Raw genomic sequence first — 22,459 nt, forward strand, 5'->3', positions numbered from 1 at the left:
CTTGTCTGTGTCTTCTTCAAAGAACTGCCTGGAAATTGAACATCATGTTATTGTGTTGTGACGGCCAAACCAGAGCACTTGGAGAAAACGGCATGTAAACTAGAAAGGCCCTAAAGTCAGGTGTTAAGTGTTTCAGTACTGTAATAAACAAAACAAATGTTAATAGAGCACTAAAAAAATGTGCATCATAGTGGGGTAGTTTGTGTTATATAGAATAACACATCAATAAATACCCATCCGCCGATCAAATTTCTCTACCGCTTGTCCCGGTCAGGTTTGTGCATTAAAAATGCTCCTCAAACCAACACAATAAGACATGGCAAACCACCCCCCAAAAATCTAATATAAACTCAATATCTGCTTTGTCGCATAACTATTGGCCTTAGGGATAAATAAAAATGCAATTAATTAAATAGCGTAACTATTGCCTGCCTTTTGCTGCTTGTGATTACTATTATTAATCAGAAAATAACACTTAGAGGTCCAACATTCTTAAAATGCACAACACTGGGGAGTTTGGGATTTTATTTCTCAGCCAATTTGTTGTCTCCGATTCTTTTGTTGCAGAAGTTCATTAAAACCTGAAGCAACCAAAACAAATACGTACAACTACCAGTGGAGAAATGCACATTTTTTAACGTGTACAAGCAGACGTTTACAAACATGTAAATAGCACCACATTGATATAAAGACCACACAATTGTCCACACAGAAGGTATTGAGTGTGCTTGTCAAGAAAAACCCGTAGCGACATTTTAGTCCCAGGCCGTTCATTTTGAATATCATTCTCACACAAATATCTCTAATCCAAACATACCATAACAATATGCACTTCATATAAGTTAAAAAGATGAGAAAGGTGGTGGCGAAAAGCCCCATAGATTCGAACTAAGTCCAGTTCCACAGCCAAAGTTGTGTCTTTGAAATGTGTGTGTGCCTGTCCTCATTTGGCGGGAACTTCATGAAGCAGGTCATGTGGAGGCACTACGGTGGCGGATTTATGGTTAATGGCTCTCACCGCTCCAATTCATTTGCATGTGTGCAGAGGGAAATTGGGAGAGAAGCAGAAGACGTCAACTGAGGCTTTTTTTTTTTTTTTTTTTTTCTCTCTCTCTCTCATTTCTTTGTTTCATTTGAGCTGTTGTGTCTCCGATGCTAGTGGTCTACTTTTGGGCTCGCTCGATGCTTTGGCACAATGTCTTTGACGTCCCCTTTCAGCTCAGCAAGTCGCTCTGACTGGACGGCGAGGGTTCCGTTCACCTGGGCCAGGTAGGAGTCCGAGTGTCTCTCGAGCTCCGCCCTGATCCTCTCCAGGTGCTCTGCCAGCTCGCCCAAGCTGCTGCATTGGCCCTCCACGTGGCTCACCCTGCTATCAACGTCCTGAACCTCCTTCTGAACTTCTTTGGTTGTGCTCTGGCAGCCTTGAAGCCCACCGGTGAGCTGTTTTTTCAAGGCCGCAAGTTCGCCCTTGAGCTGGGCCAGACGCCGCTCCCCGGCCCCCAGGAGAGAGGCCTGGTGGCCCACTAGTTTGGTGATTCCTTGCACCTGATTGACTATATGCTGTTCCCGCTGTTCCCATGTGGAGTTGGCGTGGCCCACTTCACTTGCAATGAAACTAATTGAGTCCTTTAGTCCCTTGAGAGTGTGGTTCACTGAGTTGATGTTGACCTTCAGCAGGGTGATCTCACCGTAGACGGAGTCGCCTGCCTCTTCTTGGGCGATCCGCAAGAGTAGGTTCTTCAGTGTGCTGTTCAGAAGGTCCAGCTGGCCTGAATGAGTGTCCAGACGATTGATCATCTTATTCTCTATGTCCTCACACTTCCCCTCCACTTCACTGCCTCCGACACCCCCTGCTGGAGGAGTGGAAGGTGAGCAGGAGGAGGTGCACAGGAGCTCCAGGCCGGCTAGGCGTTTTTCAATGCCATTCAGATTTCCATCTAATCTTCTTCTCACAGACTCGAGATCTGTTTCCAGTGGCGGGACCACCTGGCCCTCTAAAAGCGCTGGTGCCGTGGTGTTGCTCAGCTCCTCCACAGCCACAAACACCCTCTCCTCCAGGGTCTTCAACTTGTCCTCCAGCATGTTCTTGAAGCCATCTAGGCCACCGGGGAATCCCGACGACACGCTGTCCGCGCCACCTTCTGTTGAATTTAGGCGGCCTTCGAGTTCCACCAAGCGGGTCTCAATCAGCGTCTCCACGTGGATGCTCTGCTCGCTGAGCGCTGATTGGAGCTGTCGCTGTGACTCTGTGAGACCTTTAACCGACTCCTCCAGTAGCAGCACACGCTGAGAGAGGCTGTTCGCCTGCAGTGATCAAGGAACTGTTTAGCTCAAGTCAAAAACCTTATGAAATTTCAACCTGAGGTAGTTCTTAAAGTTCACATTTATGTACAGTATTTGATGCGAAGGCTATTATTTCCTGGCTCTAGCTTAACGTCCCTGTGAATTGAAAATAAATGTCTTCTAAATTTGACACACCACAAAGAAGAGTATTGTAAAGAACCCTCCCAAATTTGAAAAAGTGTATAAAACGAGGCTTCAGAATCGTGAACGATCAAGCCGCCGTCTCTGCTCTTAAATGCTGAGGGCGTGTCGGCTGAACACCCTAAAAATCAGGAAAACTGAAATGGTGCAAATCTGTTTATCACTATATCTCCACAATTGAGTACTATGTAGTTCTCAATCTTTGCTCGTTTTCAGATATTTTTTTGTCAAACGTGTAAGGTACAAAACATAATGTCAATTCTTTATGAGAACGTTCTCCTTGAGAAATGCCATCTCATTTTAAAGGGGATCCTAACAACACCAAAGCTTGTCCAACATGTCCTTATGGGTTTGACTTTTCTTTCTTTTTTTAGTACCTGTCCACAGCAGCTCTCTGTGAGTGTGAGGCCTTGGATCTGAGCCTGCAACGAGCCCAACTCCGCCCTCAGCCCAGTTTCTCTTCCATCAAGGGACTGCTGCATCTGTTCTTGGCCATCCATCTGCTCCCTGTGGCACTGTCGCTGCACGGCCCCGATCTTCTCCTCGCACTGGTTCTCCAGACGAGAGAGTCTGCGTTCAAATCCGTCCAGGATCTCAGCCTGGATGCCGGCTAGCTTGGCCTCGAGGACGCTGTCCAGATGAGCCGCAACGCCAGGGATTGGCCTTCCACTTGCTCCTTCCAGCAGTCTCTTGAGCTGCCCGTCATGGCCTAAGACCATTCCCTAAAGAGGCATACAGTATATTTCAATGAGGAAGGGGAAAGCCATTGCAGTGTTCAACTATTTCACGTGTGCCAAACCTGAATCTCCTGTAATATGTGAGTCTTAGCTTGTAGCTCATCCTTCACTTCGGTCACCCTTCCTGCGAGATCCCCAAATCTGTTGAAGCTCTCTTCTCCAAGTCCGCCAGGATTCCCGATTGGGATGGCCGCAAATCCCGCAGCTGAGTCAGGCCCCCGTGGCATGTTGGGCAGCAGCGACACCAGGATCTTGTTGGTGTCTTCCCGAAGAGACGTGCGCAGTCGCTCCTCCAGACCAGCCACCACCCCATTGAGCGTGTCGAAGCCCTGAGTGAGACGCCGTAGGTCGTCCTCCATACGGTCCAAACGTTCCCCACTCACTCCAGAAACCCCAAATGTGTCCCCTGTTTTTCAATTGAATGAAGGACAATAGAAGAGACTGGATTCTTTACTTCTCATTTACACCACGCAGCAGGATGTTCTCACCAGAATTTGGTTTGCCATTTCCCACAGGCAGCTGTTCACTGGGTATTGGTCTACGATCGTGCAGATTGGGGTAGACTTTGCCCGGCTCCAGCTGCGCTCCTCCAGGCCTCTGGTCAACGGAGACTCTCGGACCATGGGGAACGCCGTTTATCCCGGGGCGATTTGGCAAAGCTGCTCCCTTGAAAGGAGGTATCAGGTCAGGCAGTGAGGTGGGTCCGTCGTAGCAGTTGTCTCCAGAGTAGCCAGGGCAACACCTCCACTCCAGCTCAGTCACTATTTTATAACCCACTTTGTATGTTGGTTTGTAATATGTCCTGTACCTGAAAGGGAAAACATGTTCACCTTCAGGGATTGTTTATGTTGTCGTGTTGTTTTAAACCACTAATTTAGTCTTTGTTTTAACTAATTACGACAGATGAGTCATTGGAGAGGACAGGGAGACGGGAAGGGCAGGCCAAAGATAACGGGATGTAGTCATTGTCTGCGGGATTAAACACGGATTAGAGGGAGATTAGGAGATTAGTCTGAAGTGTAATGTAAATGATGTGGCATCAGGATCGAGGGATTCAACCGGGGTCATTTTTGGACGTTCGTGTCACCTTTTTCCCCAAGCTTGGATTTCTTTTTGATTGTGTGATTTGGAATCAAATCTATCTCGTCACACACTCACAAACACACGTACGCGCGCACACTGAAGTGAGTCATCTTTTTTGGGAGGGAAAACCCACTCCCTTTAATTTCCCTTGTGAGAGACTGAATGTTATTACAAATGCGCCTTTGGAAGGCAAATCAAAGACTGAATCTTGATGTGCGCCCGTATGCGGACACATTCAGACATTGCTTTTCCTTCTAATTTGTTCAATGTCCATATGTAGAACAAGCAAGTAAGCAAGCATTGAGAATCAATTCAGATGAGTCAGTCTCTTTTTTTTTTAAATATAAAAACCCACAGTTCTATCATCAGTTTGTTCAAAAGGGACACGATGAAACGACGACTGTCTCTACTTTTAAATAACAACAATAATAATAAGTAATTGAAACCGGAATTCAATTGCCACTCAACTGCTCTCTGTGGAGGAATACCATTTTAACACTAGAGGGCAGCCTTGATACGGTATAAACCCAACAAGCCCCCCACGCCCCCGATTCATGTTTACAAGCCACGTTCGGCCTCACAGGGGCACATTTATCTACGTTAGTGTGTAAACGTACATCACAACAGGACACTTCTGTCCCCAGATGCACTTGGTTGTATATTCCGCCTTCACATACGTCGCCAGTCCATCCTGCATGGTGCACGTGATGTTCTTCTGGACCACATAGGCACAGTGGTTTCTGCAGGGAGAGGAAAGGGAAATTAGAATTTCATGTTGTATAATGCGAGTCATCCAAAGAGCCTTTGCTTGTCCAGCTGCACGGGATGACAATATTTCTTCCTGATGCATTTGTCATCCAAAATGAAACCTTCATGAGTTCATAATTCTTCAGTATTCCCGTTTCCAGCTGTTTTTGCTTTTTGTGTTGTTCAGTGATAAAGCATTTCTAATGCCTTCGTTGTACTGTATACATTGCTGAGATGGGTAGTGTGTAGTAACTTTCTATACATGTTTGCCTGTGTTCTTCTAATCCATTTATGAGATTTGCCCATTTTGGTTTCATTTTGTGCAATTACTTCAACTAATAGCAGAGGCTGCTCATCAATACAATTTTTAGAGTCTTGCCCAGGGAAACAATCCATGGGCACGTCGGCACGCCGCTTAATGTACGCAAAATGAGAATAGGCACAAGTACAGTATACAAGTCAGCTCTTCCAGTGCCGAGCCCCATTAGCAGAGTAATTACCCGTAAAGTACTTCAAGTAGTTTTTGCCGGACTTGAAAATTCTCTCCTTCCCTCGTCATTACCATAAGGACGACTGCAACACCAAAATGTTTCACCGTGCAGCACAGGAAATGATTATCTGCACTGGTCTTCGGACTCTCATATGAACAGTTTCTCTCATTCAGCAAGGGAGTATTAAGCAACACACGCGGCCCTTCGTATTGCTCTGCAGCTGCTCCAGACAAGTCAAAAGTTTTTTTAGAGAAGCAGGGAGGAACACTGGAGCCGAGCTGGCCCAACATGTTCCGGTTTAACAGGTTAACAGGGTGAACAGACAGGATGGCCTTTTACGATCTATGGGAAACTTTTCCCTTCTAATCACTGAGTGTGTTGACAGTGTTTGTGTGTCCTCCCCTCATCTCGTGTGCAGGAGTCACAACGACTCGTGCAAACTGCTGCCAGGTCAGGCATTGCGGGGGAAGCTGCGATTGCCGCGACTGAGCAGGCAACCCAGGCAGCTGCCTAAGGCCTCGAGTTCAAGGGCCCTGCGAGAGACTGCTGACATTGGCCCCGTATCAATGACAAAACAGTGGGACCGCTTGAGGAGACTGCAATGTCTACACGTCGGGAATACCCCGCATAGGGCCCCTTACTACCTGCTGCTGGTTGGCGCCAAGTAGAGGGGCCACGAGAGACGTATCGACGACACAACTGGAAAACCCCGATAACGTTGTAATTGCACGTCGAGATTTGGGAATCTCCCATGAATGATATAGCGTCAATATTCTTATCGATTGTCATTGGGTAAGCGAATGAAATATTACAAATGGGCTTGTTTTCTTTAACGGTTTAATATCTTCAACTTTGGACATAAGATACAACGTAGCCTGTGTGCACTCGTATTCTCTAATGAGATTTAAAAGCTTCATGCAGTTTTTGCATATACTGTACCTTACAGGATAGAGTATCTTGGGAAATTGCCCGATTGCACTCTTAATGGTCTCAACTTTAAACGTTGAAAGGAGAGATTCTATTTTATATCATTCCTGACAGGTACAGACTTTTTTCACTGGATACGTTTCGCCAAGATATGACATTTTGACTGCTAACATTTGGGAATATTGACAGTGTTCCTTTTGCATTCGACTTCATCCAAAACTAACTCCGATATAAAACAGAGAATTGTTGCGGGAAAAGAACATTTGACCTGGTTTTGATAAATACCTTCCGCATGATTATACACAGCCCGCTTTTCGAAACTGCCACCTCCAGAGAGAGTCAAATGAGCCTCACCAGAGGCCCAACGGGTAGAGGTGAGCGTCAGAGCAGCCTCGCCAGCAGCAAGACCCTCCGTGGACGGCTGGGTCTCAACACTTTAGATTCCCCCCCCCCCCTGCTTTCTCGCTCTTCTGTCATTCTCGCCATCACGTGAGCCCAATAACGACCAAACACGAGGTGCTTTAACCGGCCTCACCAGTGGCCGAGCACCAGTCCAAGTGCTGCTTCTTCTCTTTCCCTAAGATTTGTATTTTTTTGCTTTGGTGTAGCAAACAAAGATTGCAAACTTCAGCTGACCTCACGTGGTGCAACCTTTCCCGAAATCGTCCAAAAATAATACGCTCTCTTTTTATACTTATTTTGAATGTTGCTATTGAAACGGATGAAATGCATAAACGCTGCGCATACACTGTACATACAGTATTTACAATCCCTAAAGGAGATTAACACTGATCATTTCCTCTGCTCTCATGATCTAAGCATGATTTGTTGAAGACGTTTGACCTAAAATAAATAAATAAAAAAATCTCATATTTCGACGTGATAAATCCGGAACCAGCATTCTTGTGCAAGATCACGTTAAACACAGTTTTACAGTGATGGCCACAGGCGCAGTAAATGGAAGATTATCCATGTAAATTCCAAACAAATACGTCTGATGCCCTTGTTAGATTTACAGCAACGATAAGCATTGCGATGTGTGTTCAATTGTTTCCAAGGTTGCATTTGCACTTTAATTTTCATTACAAGTGTCCCTAATCACGATAATCAAGCTGCCTAACTAACCATTACAATTCGACCCACCAGGATACATTGCAAGTACAGCGGTGCATTCCGTGACCACGCTTGTAAATCTCAAATCATCTTTGCCTATTGAAATGAATGGAAATGGCCATTAATGTGTTCCGGCCCCCCCCAAATTTTGCAATTTTTTTTATGAAGGAAATTTGTTTTACTTAGTAAAACATATCGGAATGACAATTAAATAAAATGTAAACAATTGAACAGTTTGGGTATCATGATTCATTCATTTGCGACTCCTTCTGGTATGTGCAACTTAGCCACCAGGGGGCAGTATAATACAGTCATTAAGACACAAATGAAGAAGACTCAGTAACTTGCAAGAATATTAGCTGTTTGAAAAAATTGAAAAAATATGTCTGTGAGTATTGTTACATTGTCTGTCTAAATTTTTTAATGCAGCATTTCTGTTTCGATATCCATTGCTTATAGGGTTATAACACTGCAAATATCGATGCTATTTGTTATCCCGTCTACGGGGTTTTGCATTATGTGTTAGCATTAAGCTAGCAGACAGCAAAATTGTTTGATTGTTTTACATACGCAAAATGTAATTCTCTTTGTTTTATGTTTAGTTTGACAGTAAACTTCAAATGGGAGTGGTATTAAACATTTTTTGAAAAATTGTTCACTATCTGCCAAACTTCTGCATTTTTGTGAAGTGAGTGGAGTTCACTGCCCATGCACTGATTGTATCTCTTTTTTTTTTTTTTTTTTTTTAAATTAATTTATTTATTTATTTTTTTCTCAAAAGTCAGAACATGTATCTCGGAAACCTTCGGGTCCCTTGTAACTCAAGGCACCACTTAAGTCTGCACATTCTTTGCAACATGATATCATTTGAGAGGTCGGGCTTTCCTGTGCATTTCACTCATGTAGAATGTGGCGATACCTCCCAATATATTAAAAACACCAGGTCCACATTGTATCAGAACCACCCATCTGATCTCATGCTAAAACCTAATTCTCGAGCCAGTGAAACGGTCGCCCCGATCACAAAAGCACGCCTTACCCGCTCCAACTGCAATCAACAGCAAAACACTCCTCACCCTCCTCTGCCACGTCATTTCCCACAGCTCTGCAGGCCCACACAAAAATATTGTCCTTTGTCACTTTGCCTTTTTTTTTTTTTTTTCACCACGAGCCCCATCCCACTGTAAATATTTCCAGTCTAGCATTACACTTGTAAGCTGGCTTGCCGCGTTTCCCGGGGGGAGAGCAGAATTCCTATCTTGAATTTTCACGTGCAGTCTTTTTGGCAAAAAAAAAAAAAAAATCATTGGCGAGACCTTCTCCCTCCGCGAGGCCCAAAACAACTCACCTTCAACAGGCCGCCCCTTTTAACACACCCCCTTTCTCTTGTCCCTCTTAAAAATCTGCATACAATCTTCTTTTAATCATGGCCACATCTACGTTGTCCTGCTTTACGCCAGTGTTTCACATTTTCCTCCTCTGATGAGTGTTTGAGAAATTCCTGTCTGTTCTCTTGTCATCTTTGGTGATATTCTCTCTCAGCTTGTGCTTTGACTGATTGGCACCAAAGAGCTCACCTTCCGCGTTATTTCCTTGCCCCTCACTTGCAGCGTTCTTGACTCCATGAGTGAACCCTGACAATCTATGACAGGAGTGGGCTTGATCACATTTAACAGGGGGGGGGGGGGGGAAACAAATCTTTATTTCACCCTTTAAGAAACAATTCTATGAACTAGACCTGAGTGACTCGTGAAGCTACTGATTAGGGTTATCACATTTCATCCATCCAGCTTAAAGGTTAGGTTTTCGTTTCCACCTGTTCTCGTCATGCCTGTCCCTTGTCTACCAATCAACTCCTTCCACCCACTCGTGTCTTGTCCATGTGTGCCTCGGTGTCTCGTCAGTTTGCTTGTTTTTAGTTTCCTGCTTTCTTTCAGCCTGTGTTGGTGCATTGTCCTTATATCCCATTTTTCTTTAAAGCTGTCATGTTTCTTAGTGAATGTTTTATAGTAGATAGTTGGACTTTGTTAATTTAGTGTTTCCTTCCATGATCCTTGTTTGCATTTTTATTATTTTTTGAAATTCAATACCTTTTTGAGACTCCTGTCTTGGCTCCCTGCTTCCCTGCACTTGGCTCCTCCACATTTTGCCTCCACGCCAACACAACCAAAATCAAAATCTTGACAGCAGATTGTCTTTATGCCTCGTAACAGCTAGGCTATCTTGCGGATAATGTATGTTCCACTTTTTTCTTATGTTTCTCAATTTACATGATTACATTTGATGAGTCATGAAAGTTTTTTTCCCATTTGTGTGCTCTACTATACACTATGATGCTTAAACACCACACACCTTTGACTTTTTTTTTTTTTTAACTATCCTCAGGCATTTGGCAAAGCACATAATCTTCTTAGAGTAAGAATACTTCTCAGTGTTTTGTAGAAAAAGAGGTTACAAATTGGACTTGCTAATAAGGATTACTGCTTTGTGTTGGCTGTGGGAGTGAAACCAAAACCGGTGCAATTCGCTGCTTTAAATTCTTATGTGGTACTGAATAAAGCAACACGGCACTTGTAGATAGAAAGTATCATGCAGAAAATGGATATACAAAGGATTTGTACTTTTGAAAAATGTACTTTTGATACTTTGTCATCTTTCCCAAGTTTTGATTGTTGTTCAACTTTTATATTATGCCTTGTAATGTAACAAAGTCATAATTGTTATTGAACTGTACATGTGTTAAATATATATTTGCTTAGCTTGCATTAGTATTATGGACGATTTTTGAGAAAGGAAGATGTCTCTCCTTCAAGAAGATGACTCAGCAGGAATCATCCGATAGAAGGGCGCCTTGACCAAGGACGTGGCCGGGGATGTGGCAGGTGTTGGTCCCATGTCTTCACCTTGAAACCCTCCACTTAGTGTGTTATGTCTTGTAAGCTTAGTATGTTATGTCTTGTAAACTCAGAAACCTCCCTATTTCAAATAAATACAGGACCGACGGGAGAGATTGTTTAGAGCGTGATGAGAGGCTGTAATCTGAACAATCTCCCATACGCCCTCCTCATGAGGAAAAGAAACCAGCGTCTTCATTCCTTTTGTGCATTTTTATAGGTGTTGGGTGAGAGAAATCCAACATTAAATTGGTCCTTCGAGCCGGATGTCATAATTAAAAAAAAAATAAAAATAAAAATTAATGATTAAAAAAAAAAGACATTTATTGTTATGAATTTCTGAATGTTTTACCTCTGTACTCGCTGACTGGACTAGCTCATAGTGAGCCACGTAGCATACATTTTCTTATGTTTAAGTTACCAAATATGTTGCATTGTGCTAAAATGGGGGTTGTTACCAATTGTAGTTAAATGTGTTATTTGTTTGAAACATAGAGTCCCCTCCAAAAGTATTGGAAGGGCAAGGTCAATTCCTTTGTTTTTGTTGTAGACTGAAGACATTTGGGTTTCAGATCAAACGATGAATATGAGAAAAGTTCAGAATTCCAGCTTTTATTTCATGGTATTTACATCTAGATGTCTTAATCAACTCAGGACAGAGCACCTCTTGTTTGAATCCACCCACTTTTCAAGTGAGCAAAAGTATTGGAACAGGCATTAAATGAACTCAAAGTAAATAACATTTAATATTTGGTGGCATAGCCCTTACTTGCAATAGTTGCATCAAGCCTGCAAGCCATTGACTTCACCAGACTGTTGCCTTCTTCATTTGAAATGCTTTTCCAGGCCTTTACTGCAGCCTCTTTCAGTTCTTGTTTGTTTCTGGGAGTTTCTCCCTTCTGTCTCCTCTTCAGCAGGTAAAATGCATGCTCTATTGGGTCAAGGTCCGGAGATTGACATGGCCAGTCTAAGACCTTCCACTTTTTCCCCTTGATGAAGTCCTTTGTTGTGTTGGCAGTGTGTTTTGGGTCATTGTTTGTTGCAGGATGAAGCTTCTCCTGATTAGTTTGGATGCATTTTTCTGTAAACTGCAAGACGAAATGGTTTTGTAGACTTCAGAGTTCTTTCTGCTGCTACCATCATGAGTTCCGTCATCAATAAAGACTAGTGAGCCCGTTCCTGAAGCAGCTATGCAAGCCCAAACCACGACATAATCTCCACCAGTGGTGGGCAAACTATGGCCCGCGGACCACATTAGGCCCGTTGATCATTTCAATCTGGCCCGCCAAAGATTGGTACAGAATCGCCCAAATCATATAAAAATCAGGACTACATTCATTTGACCTTGACCTGTAATGCCGAGTGGTTCCACCAGGTACCGCAGAGTAGGTACAGTGATACATTGACTTGACTTTGGCTGTTCTGTTTTTACTCTGCTACTGCTCTGAAACTTTCTTCAACCATGAGTGGGCGAAAGAAAATAAAAGTTGACAGTGAGTGTCCAGTGTTTAATATAGAATAGACTACTAAATACCTTTTAACTGAAGTCCAGTCAAAGGCTGTATGTCTAATTTGTTAAGAAACCATTGCGGTTTTAGAGGAATATAACATCAGCCGTCACTTTTCTACCAAGCATGCTGATTATGCTAACAGCCAATCAACGCAGGAACTGATGCTAGCTCAGCTCAGCGGTTAAAATCAAGCTTGCAGGCTCAGGAAAACACCTTTATCTGACAAAATGCCATCCAGGATTCAGTCACACAAGACCCTGAAACAGCGCCACGGGAGTTGCAAATGGAACTGATTGATCTCCAATGTGATACTGTCATAAAAAATAAGTTCAACTCTCAAACTGGATGAGTTTTAGGCTTCATTAAGGTCAGACAAATTTCCCAAAATCCAGAAGATGGCACAGAGGATGCGTCTCTGGATGTGTTCGTCGACCAGTGGATTGTGATACCTTCACCCTTGCCCTGTGGAGGTTTGCAGTGATGTCACTGACTGTTGTCTTTGGGCGTTTCTTCACAGCTCTCACAATGTTTCTGTCATCAACTGCTGTTGATACCCTTGGCCGACCTGTTCGATGTCTGTTGCTCAGTACACCAGTAGCTTCTTTATTTTTCAGGACATTCCAAATTGTTGTATTGATAGCTCTGATCGATTTTCCCTCTTCTCAGCTTCAAAATTGTTTACTTTTCTCCCATAGACAGCTCTCTGGTCTTAACAGCTTAACAGCAAATGCAGTTTTCACAGGTGAAACCCAAAGCCAAAAAACAAGCTACAAAGGCAACACCTGAGCAACTAGAAACACCCATCAGTCACGTTCCAATACTTTTGCTCATTTGAAAAGAGGGTGGCTTCAAACAAAAGGTGCTCTGTCCTGAGTTGTTTAACACATCTAGATGCAAATACCATGAAATAAAAGCTGTAATTCTGAACTTTTGTCTCATATTCATCTTTCTATCTGAAACGCAAATGTCTTCAGTATACAAAAAAACAAACAAAGGAATTGACCTTGCCGTTCCAATACTTTTGGAGGGAACTGTATTTGGTATTCCGATGAATGCATTCTGTGTGCAAGTGTCGTGTATTTCAATGACACAGTTTACTTGTCAACGGGGGTGCTGCTACGGATTTTCCTGTGGAAAAAATGCCGCAAATTAAAAATGCTTTTTCTAGAATGGGGTGGACTGACTGGGTTATCAGCCATTGACATTTAGAATACTCATCACTTTCTCCCCCTGACGACGCCACTGCCTGTCAAGAAAGTAATGTATTGGTTGTTGTTCTGATTGGTCCATAAAGAAAGTCAATGGTAGTTTATTCACTCTATAACCTGTGCCATCCATTTTTCAATATGTTTCGATCTGCTCTTTCCCACATAGATTTATGAAACAAACCTCCCGGTGTGTCAGATGAATAAATGACTGTTCGATGAGAAGGTCACCTCTTTCATGTCGGTCGTAGGCTGAATTCAAAGATACAGTGAGCAGGCGAGGAGCTTAGGCGTAACAACTGCAGTGAGGGCGAAATATTAGCCTAGCTCCGTTCAAAGGTAACTAACTTTTCCTCGCCACATCGGTGCAGCGCACGGATCTGCACTTTAGCCTTTGTTTATTTATGTAAAGCTGAGCTCTGATCCACAGATTCATATTTAAAGGAAACCTATGTGAGTGACATTAGTAGGAACTCACCAAAAGGGCAGCTTTTCCCACACTCCTGCGGCTTTAAATAGCCTATTTGTCCCAGTGGCTTGAAACTGAAATTGATGAATCAGTAACCTACTGTAATGTTGGCATACGTCCATGACAGCATGTCCATCATCACTTGTAAGCAAACAGCAAAGCTCATTCAAATGCTAAATGTGTTTTCAACACAGAGGTCAGTGAAAGTAGAACGTTTGATGAAATAGCTGCGAGGTGAGCCTTGGATTTACCAACCAGCCTTTGTGACCCCTCGCTTTGAGACTGGCTCCATTCTTGCTCTCCACTGGACACTCAACACAAACTTACAACAACAGCTCATAACCCTTGACCTTCACCACCTCTGTGGCCTTTAGCCCCTGATCTCTGTCCCATCCATCATTGAAAAGCCCTTGGCTAGGATCTCTGAGCCGATCAGTGATGGCATGTGGCATCTGCTGGGATGCTAATTGTCCACAATACCCACTTTCCAGCTAGGGACAGTGTTCCACCTGTTGTGTATTTTGTATTTTGTGGTCCACTGGTGTGTCATCTTGATGATAGATGCACGTGAGGTGCTGCATCAAAAAAAAATTCAGCTGCATTCTTCCTGTCAGTAGTAAGTGGTTGTAAAGATAACTTTTAACTTTACAGTATCAGATGTGTTTAATCTGTATGACCATGGTCTTTTAATGGAACAATGTAACCTATAAAAGCACAGGTTAGAGCCATGATACACATAAACACACAACTACATTGGCATACACTTTCACACGCATACAGTGGATACAGGTTATTTCTAAGCACTGTACTGTATCTCTTTCCATTGGCGGCAGCACAGCTGATTTATTTCTAGAGGTGGTCTTACTCCGATGTGTCCTCAGGGCCCAACTATGGCCAAGGTAGGTCAACACCTCTTTTATAAAGGCTATAGTTAGACTCGCAACCACATGTCGAGGATTATCACACTGACAGCAAGCAATTACTGACTATTATAGATCAACAAAACTATCTAGAAAGTTTGGTATTTCTGTCAAACAAGGGTGACGAGCTCGGAAAGGTACAAGGTGAGAAATATAAACCATGCACATGCAGGCTCAAGAAATTAAGGAGTCTATTCTCATATGAGTTTAATAATATTCAAATGTCACCTCTGGCAGGGAAGGAGCCTGAGCTTGTGTGCAAAGTTGAGAGGTTATGACTAGATGTAGTCGGACTCGCCCCAATACATAGCTTGGGCTCTGGAACCAGTCCTCTTAAGAGGGACTCTATTCCACTCTTGAGTTTCCCATGGTGAGAGGTGCCGAGCAAGTGTGCATTTGGGTTCAGGATGTTGGAAAATCAGGTGGAAGAAACTTCAAAGGGATCCTCAATTAAACTGACATGCCCTCTTATGAAGATGCAGAGTCTAGGGACTCTGAGATGGGCTGTCCCCTATTTCAAGGGTTGAGATCACCGAGGTGGTTAAAAAGTTTCTTGGTGGCAGGGCCCCGGGGGTGGATGAGAGCCCGGAGTTTCTACAGATTCTGGAGGGTTTGGGACTGTCCTGGTTGACACAATTTTGCAACATGGTGTGGACATCGGGGACAGTGCCTCTGGATTGGCAGATCGGGGTGGTGGTCCCTGTTTTTAAGAACCAGGACAAGAGGGTGTATTCCAACTTCAGGGGGATCAAACTCCTCCACCCACTGTAGGTAAGGTCTATTTGGGGGTTCTAGAGAGGGCAGTCCATCAGGAAGTCCAATCTCAGATTCAGGAGAAGCAGTGTGGTTTTTGTCCCAGCTGTGGAACAGTGGACCAGCTCTAGGTACATTGTGAGTTCTCCCAACTAGTCCAAGCAGTTGTGGACTTGGAGAAGGTGTTCGACTGTGTCACGAGGGGTGCTTTGGGAGTACGGTGTACATGACCCCCTAATACAGGCTGTTGGGTCCTTGTACGACCGTTTTCTGAGTTTGGTCCGCCTTGCCAGCAGTAAGTTGCATTTATTTCCAGTGAGGGTGGGACTCCGCCAAGCCTGCCCGTTGTCACCGATTCTGTTCAGAACGTCTATGGTCAGAATTTCTAGGTGCAGCCAAAGCATTGAGGGGTCCGGTTTGGTGACCTCAGTATTACGTCTCTACTTTTTGCAGCTGATGTGGTGCTGTTGGCTTCATCAAGCCGTGACCTTCAATTCTAGCTCGAGCTCTTCGCAGCCGTGTACGAAGCGGCTGGGATGAGAATCAGCATGTCTAACTCGTTCCCTTAGGAGATAGGGTTGAGAGGCTTTGTTATCCGGGAGGGGCTTAGAGTAGAGCCTCTGCTCCTCACCATAAAGAGAGGCCAGGTGAGGTGGCTTGGGCATTACCTCCTGGATGCTGCCCTGGGGAGGGGCTCCGGGCACGTCCCACCAGAAGGAACACCTGGGGCAAGCTAGAGAGACTCTGTCTCTTGGCTGGCCTTAAAACGCCTTGGGATCCCCCCTGGAAGAGCTGGACGAAGTGCCTGAGGGGAGCGAAGGCTGGGCTTCCTTGTTCCCTTGTACTTATTTTAGGTTGTATTGTTGAAATATATTGTTAATTAGAGTGCTTGACCTTTCGGAAGGTCTCCTGCTAGATTCAGGATGCAAGTGCAATACAATCATGGCAATGGGCCATTTCAAATGTGTAAACCAAGTTGTCCCTTTTGTTAATTGAGTTATTTTGTGGTATTTTGTGCCCTTAGGCTGTTTTAGCACTTGCATGATACTGCACTACATTTCACCATATGGATTTTTGATTCCCTAAATTATGGCCTGTTCTGAATCCTATGTGATTAACCTGTAAAGAAAAGATGAATGAGCATTGGCATATTAGAGGCTGCTGACTTGTGGGTGTGTGATTCTAGGGAATCCCATTTAGTAAGAGGTGAGTGCGCAAGGCAAGACAATGCAGTATTTTGAGGGAGTTTGAGTGAAGCAGCAGGTAGCTGGGGTGCTGTCCAAAGCCATAACCGCTCTCGAGGGAAGCCAAGCAAGAGAGACAGGAAGGGGAGGGAAAAAACAAAGCCCTGCAGACCTCACTTCAGCTGTCTCTTTCCAGCAAAAACATATATCACAGCTCTGTTGCAGTTCACAACTTCGCGTGAGCATGTCACAGGGTTATTATTCTTCTCAGCTCATGTGCTGTAACCGTCCAACATATAACAGCCCGGAATTTAAGGCAACTAGAAGTGATAACATCTGTGATTGGAAGAATGTCCCTTGCCTCATTTTAATGATAGGGAACTAATGCAGGGACACTAATAATCATTCTGCAGTTATTTCTATCGATTGGCCATTAGTTGCACCACTCCCTTCTGGCAGTGGGTGCCATGCTATACTGTAAAATCTAATGGAGTCCACCCAGCACACAAACACAGTGAGATAACAGTCCACTTGTCATCATCTCGTAAGCCCCAGAAAACAAAACAAAAGTTTTCTTTGTCATTGTTGCTCTCAAAGATCTCTCCACAAATACAGCTGGTTTTAGGTGCGTACCACAAAAAAAAAAAAAAAAAAATAAGAGGCTGAAACAGAGCGTCAATTCAAGGATCAATTACAAAGCCGATGCCCTAACTAAAACCATATTTCTGCAAAGGAATACTCAAAGTGACCTGGTGAGTTTCAGGGGAGCAACAGTGGGACAGCCCTTCAGTTGGTCATAATAACACTCGGCATACAGAATTCTGGATACAGATCAATGACACCTACATACATCTGAAGGAGAGCACTTACTTGTGTCGTGTCATTGGCTTGTTTGGAGTGTGCTGAGGGTTGAGTCCAGCCTTGAACATATTGTATCTGTGTCCATAAAAAGGGTTGACAGGTCCTCCATAGAAAGTTCCTTTGCTGTCCACCACAGAGATCAACACTCCAAGGAGACAGACTGGTGCGAGCACCTGCCGCAATTTGGCATTCATTGTTTTAGTCTACTTTACTACTAATCCCACAGTCTGGAAAATGAAGGCTGATGTGTGAAAGCTTTGTGGACTCCTCGAGGTCCTGTGCTGGAGTTCCTCAGACCTCGTGCACTCTTCTTTGGCGAGCCCTGAAGGAGTTATGGAGTCCAAACTGATGTCACATCCGCAGCATCGCCTGTGTCGCCTTCAGCTCGTACGCTAACCACACTGTACGCACATCGGACGGAGTGGAGAGGAGGCTTGTGAGGCTCAAGAGGGAGGTGGGAGAACAGCACAAAGGTGTGCTCGAGGAGGGCAGAGGAGAGAGAGTGAAGGTCTCTCCAGAAAACGTTTCGGCTCCAGACACACGTGTGTGTGTGTGTGTGTGTGTTTGTGTGTGGAGCTCAGCCCAGCCCACCTTGTACGCAGCACCATGCATGAATGAGTGGGTGTGAGCAAGAAGCAGCGTCTGCAGGGGGAAGGCAAAAACATTTGCATATCCCACCCCAAGTCCGGCGTTGGCTGCACCGCAGGAGGAATTTATGTTCTTTTTCTGTTTTTTTTTTGTCCCCCCCACCATAATTCTATATTTACTCACACTTTCCCTTAGTCCATCAATGTTTAATCCTAGTGTGCCCTGCCATGTGTGAGAATCAAACAACGGACCTCATCCTACCTTCAGCGCAGTCACTCACTCATGAACAATCCAGCCCTTGCCTCACTCATGTCACACTGCACTTTCATGCCATTCTCGCCCAGATGCATTCCATTTCTTTCTAAAATGCGCTCTACGGGGAATTCTATAAGAGCTTTAAGCTATTGAATGATTTACCTAAATTGCCTGGTTATGACATACGTCTTGGAATTAACTGATCATTTTGGTGTGCATATAGGCACACCAATGTGACATCAAAAACAATTCTGAAGTTGTTATCCTGGTGTTTAATCATATCTGATTGTGACTTCAATAACAAAATTCAGTAGGAAGCTAGCATGAGCGGTAACGAGCTGGTGTTAGCCATGCTAGTTAGCTACTTATTTGCCTCTGTATCAACTCTTTAGTGTTTATTTCACCAAGTGCAGACACACTAACTCTCGTAGATGGTTGCAAAGTTTAATTTGAAGACAGCGTTATGTTAATATATTAACGTTACCTTGAATTTGCTGAAGAGAATATGTTACAGTACATCGTGTTGGAAGCATTGCCTCCTCTAGCAGCAACTCTCGCACGTTTTGCAAATAATTCCTCCACCAAGCGACAGATTAATACCTGAACAATTCCCAAGAGCCCTACTTTTTTGACAGTGGAAAAAGTCGCAGGGGCCACTGATTGCTTGGACCAACAACCTAAGGGGTAATGTCACTTTGCCTTCGCTGAAGACTTTAAAAAAACAAAACAAAAACAAGTATAGCTCATACCACTGATGGAATGTTGGAGCGGTTTTGAAATTATGACTTTTTAAACCCGCTGTCTACCTTAAAACCGCTAATCCATTGATTGATTCGAGGCAACTGGACTCTTTTTATTTGTTGAATTCAATTCTGTGGGGTTTATTTTTTTTTTTCGTTTTCCCAAAATGTTCAAATATGACTTTGGCAACTAGGCTAACGATTTGGGACAACTACTAATTAATGGCAGCCGTTTCAAACTCAAACCTCATTTTGTCACTGTAAAGACTGTCACGCACACATCGAAAGACTACTATTAACTGGACACATTTAAGATAGGAAGTAATGTAATAATTGCACTCTTCCGTCAATGCATTTCTGATGTTTCAATCCAAATGCAGTTTGGAAATGTTAAACTCCTCCGTCCTGAATTTCAATTTGAATCCAAGAGTGACTGAATATGTCTGCCTTCAGCAAAGCTCATTGGCCCATGCAGGAGCTTGATTCCACGGCTGAGTTCCTCAATCGTGACTGTGAAGACTCTGTTTCCAATTGCGTCACATGCCTCATTATGGCACTAGCCTTTGCCAGGATATCTGGCTTCATTTGTGCACAATGGCAGGAAGTAGAGACAGGCTTTCAACGTTATAAAAATATAGTTTCGGGATGACATTTGAAATGTGAATAGCTGCGTAACTACATCTGCCGTAACTACTGCTCATCTAGGCTTTAAAAGTATTTATTCATCAAAATTCCAACAACATATTGAAACAAATAGCTGATTTCACAGTTTTCTTTTTGCCTTCCTCTTCATTTATTTTTTTTGTCCCAAATTTGGTCTCCAGTTGGTGTATTTTTACTGAATAATCTCAAAAAAGGCACACCGCCAACTTTTGTTTGACTCTGTTCATGCATTTTCTAACACACAAAATGCCTTTTTTTTTTTTTATTTCTAGAGAATGTCATTCTTCAATAATGAAACATCAAACTCACATTGAACTTGGATTGCACTTGTTAGGAGCAGCGGGATAGGAGAACAACACATCGTGTTTAAGAAGTCCAAGCCTGACGTAAAACAGAAATGGAAAAGAAAACCCTGAGAGGGTCAGAAGCAGGTGTCAGAAATGACCTTTTTGTTTGAACAGTTGGTTTACCAGGTCTTTCTCACCTGACTGTGGTCTGTGCTCCATTTAACCAACTCTATTTACCCTCCATTTACAGGTCAGTGTGAAAGGAAAACACCGCATCAAAAGGGCACATCACGTAAGTGTCGGAGAATTTCCGAGAGCATTCACTTAAAGCACTCAGAAAAAGCAACACACTCTATATTAAGGCTGTCACGACCAAATCTTTTTATAATCGCTTATTCTATATGTATTTCGTCAAATACTCGAGTAAATGCTGACCCCTCCCCCAATAAATAAATAACATGCATTTCATTCTCATTTACGAGGGTATAATCTGATACTGGTATAAACGGAACAGAAATTGAGAATTTGGTGGCCTCAGAATTGCATCTCTGCTTTTTGCAGATGATGTGGTTCCGTTGGCTTCATCGAGCCGTGATCTCCAACTCTCACTGGAGCGTTTTGCAGCCGAGTGTGAAGCGGTTGGGATGAGAATCAGCACATCTAAATCTGAGACTGTGGTCCTTTGTCGGAAAAGGGTGGGGTGCTCCCTTCAGGTCGGGGATGAGCTCCTGCCCCAAGTGGAGGAGTGCAAATATCTTGGGGTCTTGTTCACGAGTGAAGGAAGAATGGAAGGGGAGATCGACAGGCGGATCGGTGCAGCGTCTGCAGTGGACTTTGTATCGGTCCGTTGTGGTGAAGAAGGAGCTAAGCTGAAAGGCGAAGCCATCTATTTCCCGGTCGATCTACGTTCCTACCCTCACCTATGGTCACGAGCTGTGGGGGTCGTGCCCGAAAGAACAAAATCCCGGATACCAGCTGCTGAAATGAGTTTCCTCCGCAGGGTGTCCGGGCTCTCCCTTAGAGAGAGGGTGAGAAGCTCGGTCATCCGGGAGGGGCTCAGAGTAGAGCCGCTGCTCTTCCACATTGAGAGGAGCCAGATGAGGTGGCTCGGGCATCTGTTTAGGATGCATCCCGAACGCCTCCCTGGTGAGATGTTCCGGGCACGTTCCACCGGGAGGAGACCCCTGGGACGACCCAGGACACGCTGGAGAGACTACGTCTCTCGGCTTGCCTGGGAACGCCTCGGGATCCTCCCAGAAGAGCTGGAGGAAGTGGCTGGGGAGAGGAAAGTCTGGGCGTCCCTGCTAAAGCTACTGTCCCCGTGACATGACCTCAGATAAGCGGAATAAAATGAATGAATGAATTTGAGACAACAAAATCAGCCTTTGCTAAATGGTTAGCATTTGCAATTAGCATTTGCGCAAGATCCATCCATTTTCTGAGCCGCTTCTCCTCACTAGGGTCGCGGGCGTGCTGGAGCCTATCCCAGCCGTCATCGGGCAGGAGGCGGCGTACACCCTGACCTAGTTGCCAGCCAATCGCAGGGCACATAGAAACAAACAACCATTCGCACTCACAGTCACACCTACGGGCAATTTAGAGTCTCCAATTAATGCATGTTTTTGGGATGTGGAGGAAACCGGAGTGCTCGGAGAAAACCCACGCAGGCACGGGGAGAACATGAAAACTCCACACGGGCGGGGCCGGGGATTGAACCCGGGTCCTCAGAACTGTGAGGCTGACGCTCTAACCAGTCGGCCACCGTGCCGCCCATTTGCGCGCTAGTGGGGAAAAAAAAAAAAACGCTAACTACATTCAGCTCACTGATGTTATATGTACATTACACATCTAATAGTATCTTAAAAATCACTTACAGATGCTCTTCTGTCGTTTTTGGCAAAGGTGGTCCAACACTGCGTCCATCTGCAGTAAATGTCCGTGTGAAACACTAGTTCCGGCGGAACTTTTTTCTTCTCTCTTTTTTGGGTCCCGGGGGAGCTTCGAGGCAGTAATTCTGATTTGACCTATTCTTGAAGTCGACTCCGTCGAGTTATTTTAGTAAATTTGTTTCCCCCAGCTCTATTTTATATATACCTTATGTACTATAGGGGAATGAACTCAGATCTAGTTAAAATATATCCTTCAAAGCATTTTTGGGAACTTTACATCCTTTCATCTTCTCGCACATAGTGTGCCTTATACTGTGGGATTACGTTGATTGATGCTGTTCATTTTCTCAGATTGTGCTGCATGAGCTTCAGGAGAGAATTTGCGGAGCTTCTGAGATGTTCATAAGTTTCCTCGTGAAGGTTCATTCTGACATTCCAGCAGCTGTCACAGCGTCAGTAGACAATAAATGATTCTTTTTGTCTTTTCCTTTTTTTTTTTTTAGGGAAGTGAGGATTACAGTGTCACACATTCACATGTTGTCCAGATGTGAAGGAAAACAGTCAAATCTGTGTCATCTCGTCAATGAATATTATGTAAATGTTCTTTTGTTTATTCCGTATGTTGCCAGAAATATGCATAAAGTAAAGCTGTGTTGGT

The 22,459-nt window shown here is 44.1% G+C and overlaps 2 protein-coding genes across 3 annotated transcripts in view; one reads left to right on the forward strand and one right to left on the reverse strand.

The window, feature by feature from the left end:
* The window catches only part of b4galt5 (UDP-Gal:betaGlcNAc beta 1,4- galactosyltransferase, polypeptide 5), a 53,771-nt gene extending 47,401 nt beyond the window's left edge, over positions 1–6,370 (forward strand). Inside the window, exon 10 of one of the 2 annotated variants that reach the window (XR_009769889.1) lies at positions 5,961–5,971. Coding sequence is in view for 1 of the 2 variants with exons in the window: in XM_061698013.1 (XP_061553997.1) it covers positions 5,961–6,210 (250 nt within the window). In the remaining variant the exon portion in view is untranslated. Of the gene's footprint in view, positions 1–5,960 lie in introns of both variants that reach the window. The other variant, XM_061698013.1, reaches the window with a different exon arrangement.
* On the reverse strand, positions 554–17,813 carry LOC133413506 (EMILIN-3). Its single transcript, XM_061698004.1, has 6 exons — positions 17,389–17,813; positions 4,922–5,044; positions 3,710–4,029; positions 3,284–3,627; positions 2,862–3,206; positions 554–2,304 (listed from the first exon to the last, which is right to left on the reverse strand). Exons 1-6 carry the CDS (start codon positions 17,571–17,573, stop codon positions 1,156–1,158), a joined length of 2,466 nt encoding a protein of 821 aa, XP_061553988.1. The 5' UTR covers positions 17,574–17,813; the 3' UTR covers positions 554–1,155.
* Positions 17,814–22,459: the final 4,646 nt, after the last annotated feature.

The sequence above is a fragment of the Phycodurus eques genome, chromosome 1 (genome assembly GCF_024500275.1).
Source record: "Phycodurus eques isolate BA_2022a chromosome 1, UOR_Pequ_1.1, whole genome shotgun sequence".
NCBI lineage: Eukaryota > Metazoa > Chordata > Actinopteri > Syngnathiformes > Syngnathidae > Phycodurus > Phycodurus eques.

Coding starts and splice junctions, on each gene's coding strand:
- LOC133413506 (XM_061698004.1), bottom strand. CDS start 17,573: ATGAATGCCAAATTGCGGCAGGTGCTCGCACCAGTCTGTCTCCTTGGA. Junction 5,045..17,388: donor AAGCCAATGACACGACACAA/GTAAGTGCTCTC, acceptor CTCTCCCTGCAG/AAACCACTGTGCCTATGTGG. Junction 4,030..4,921: donor CAGAAGTGTCCTGTTGTGAT/GTACGTTTACAC, acceptor TTTCCCTTTCAG/GTACAGGACATATTACAAAC.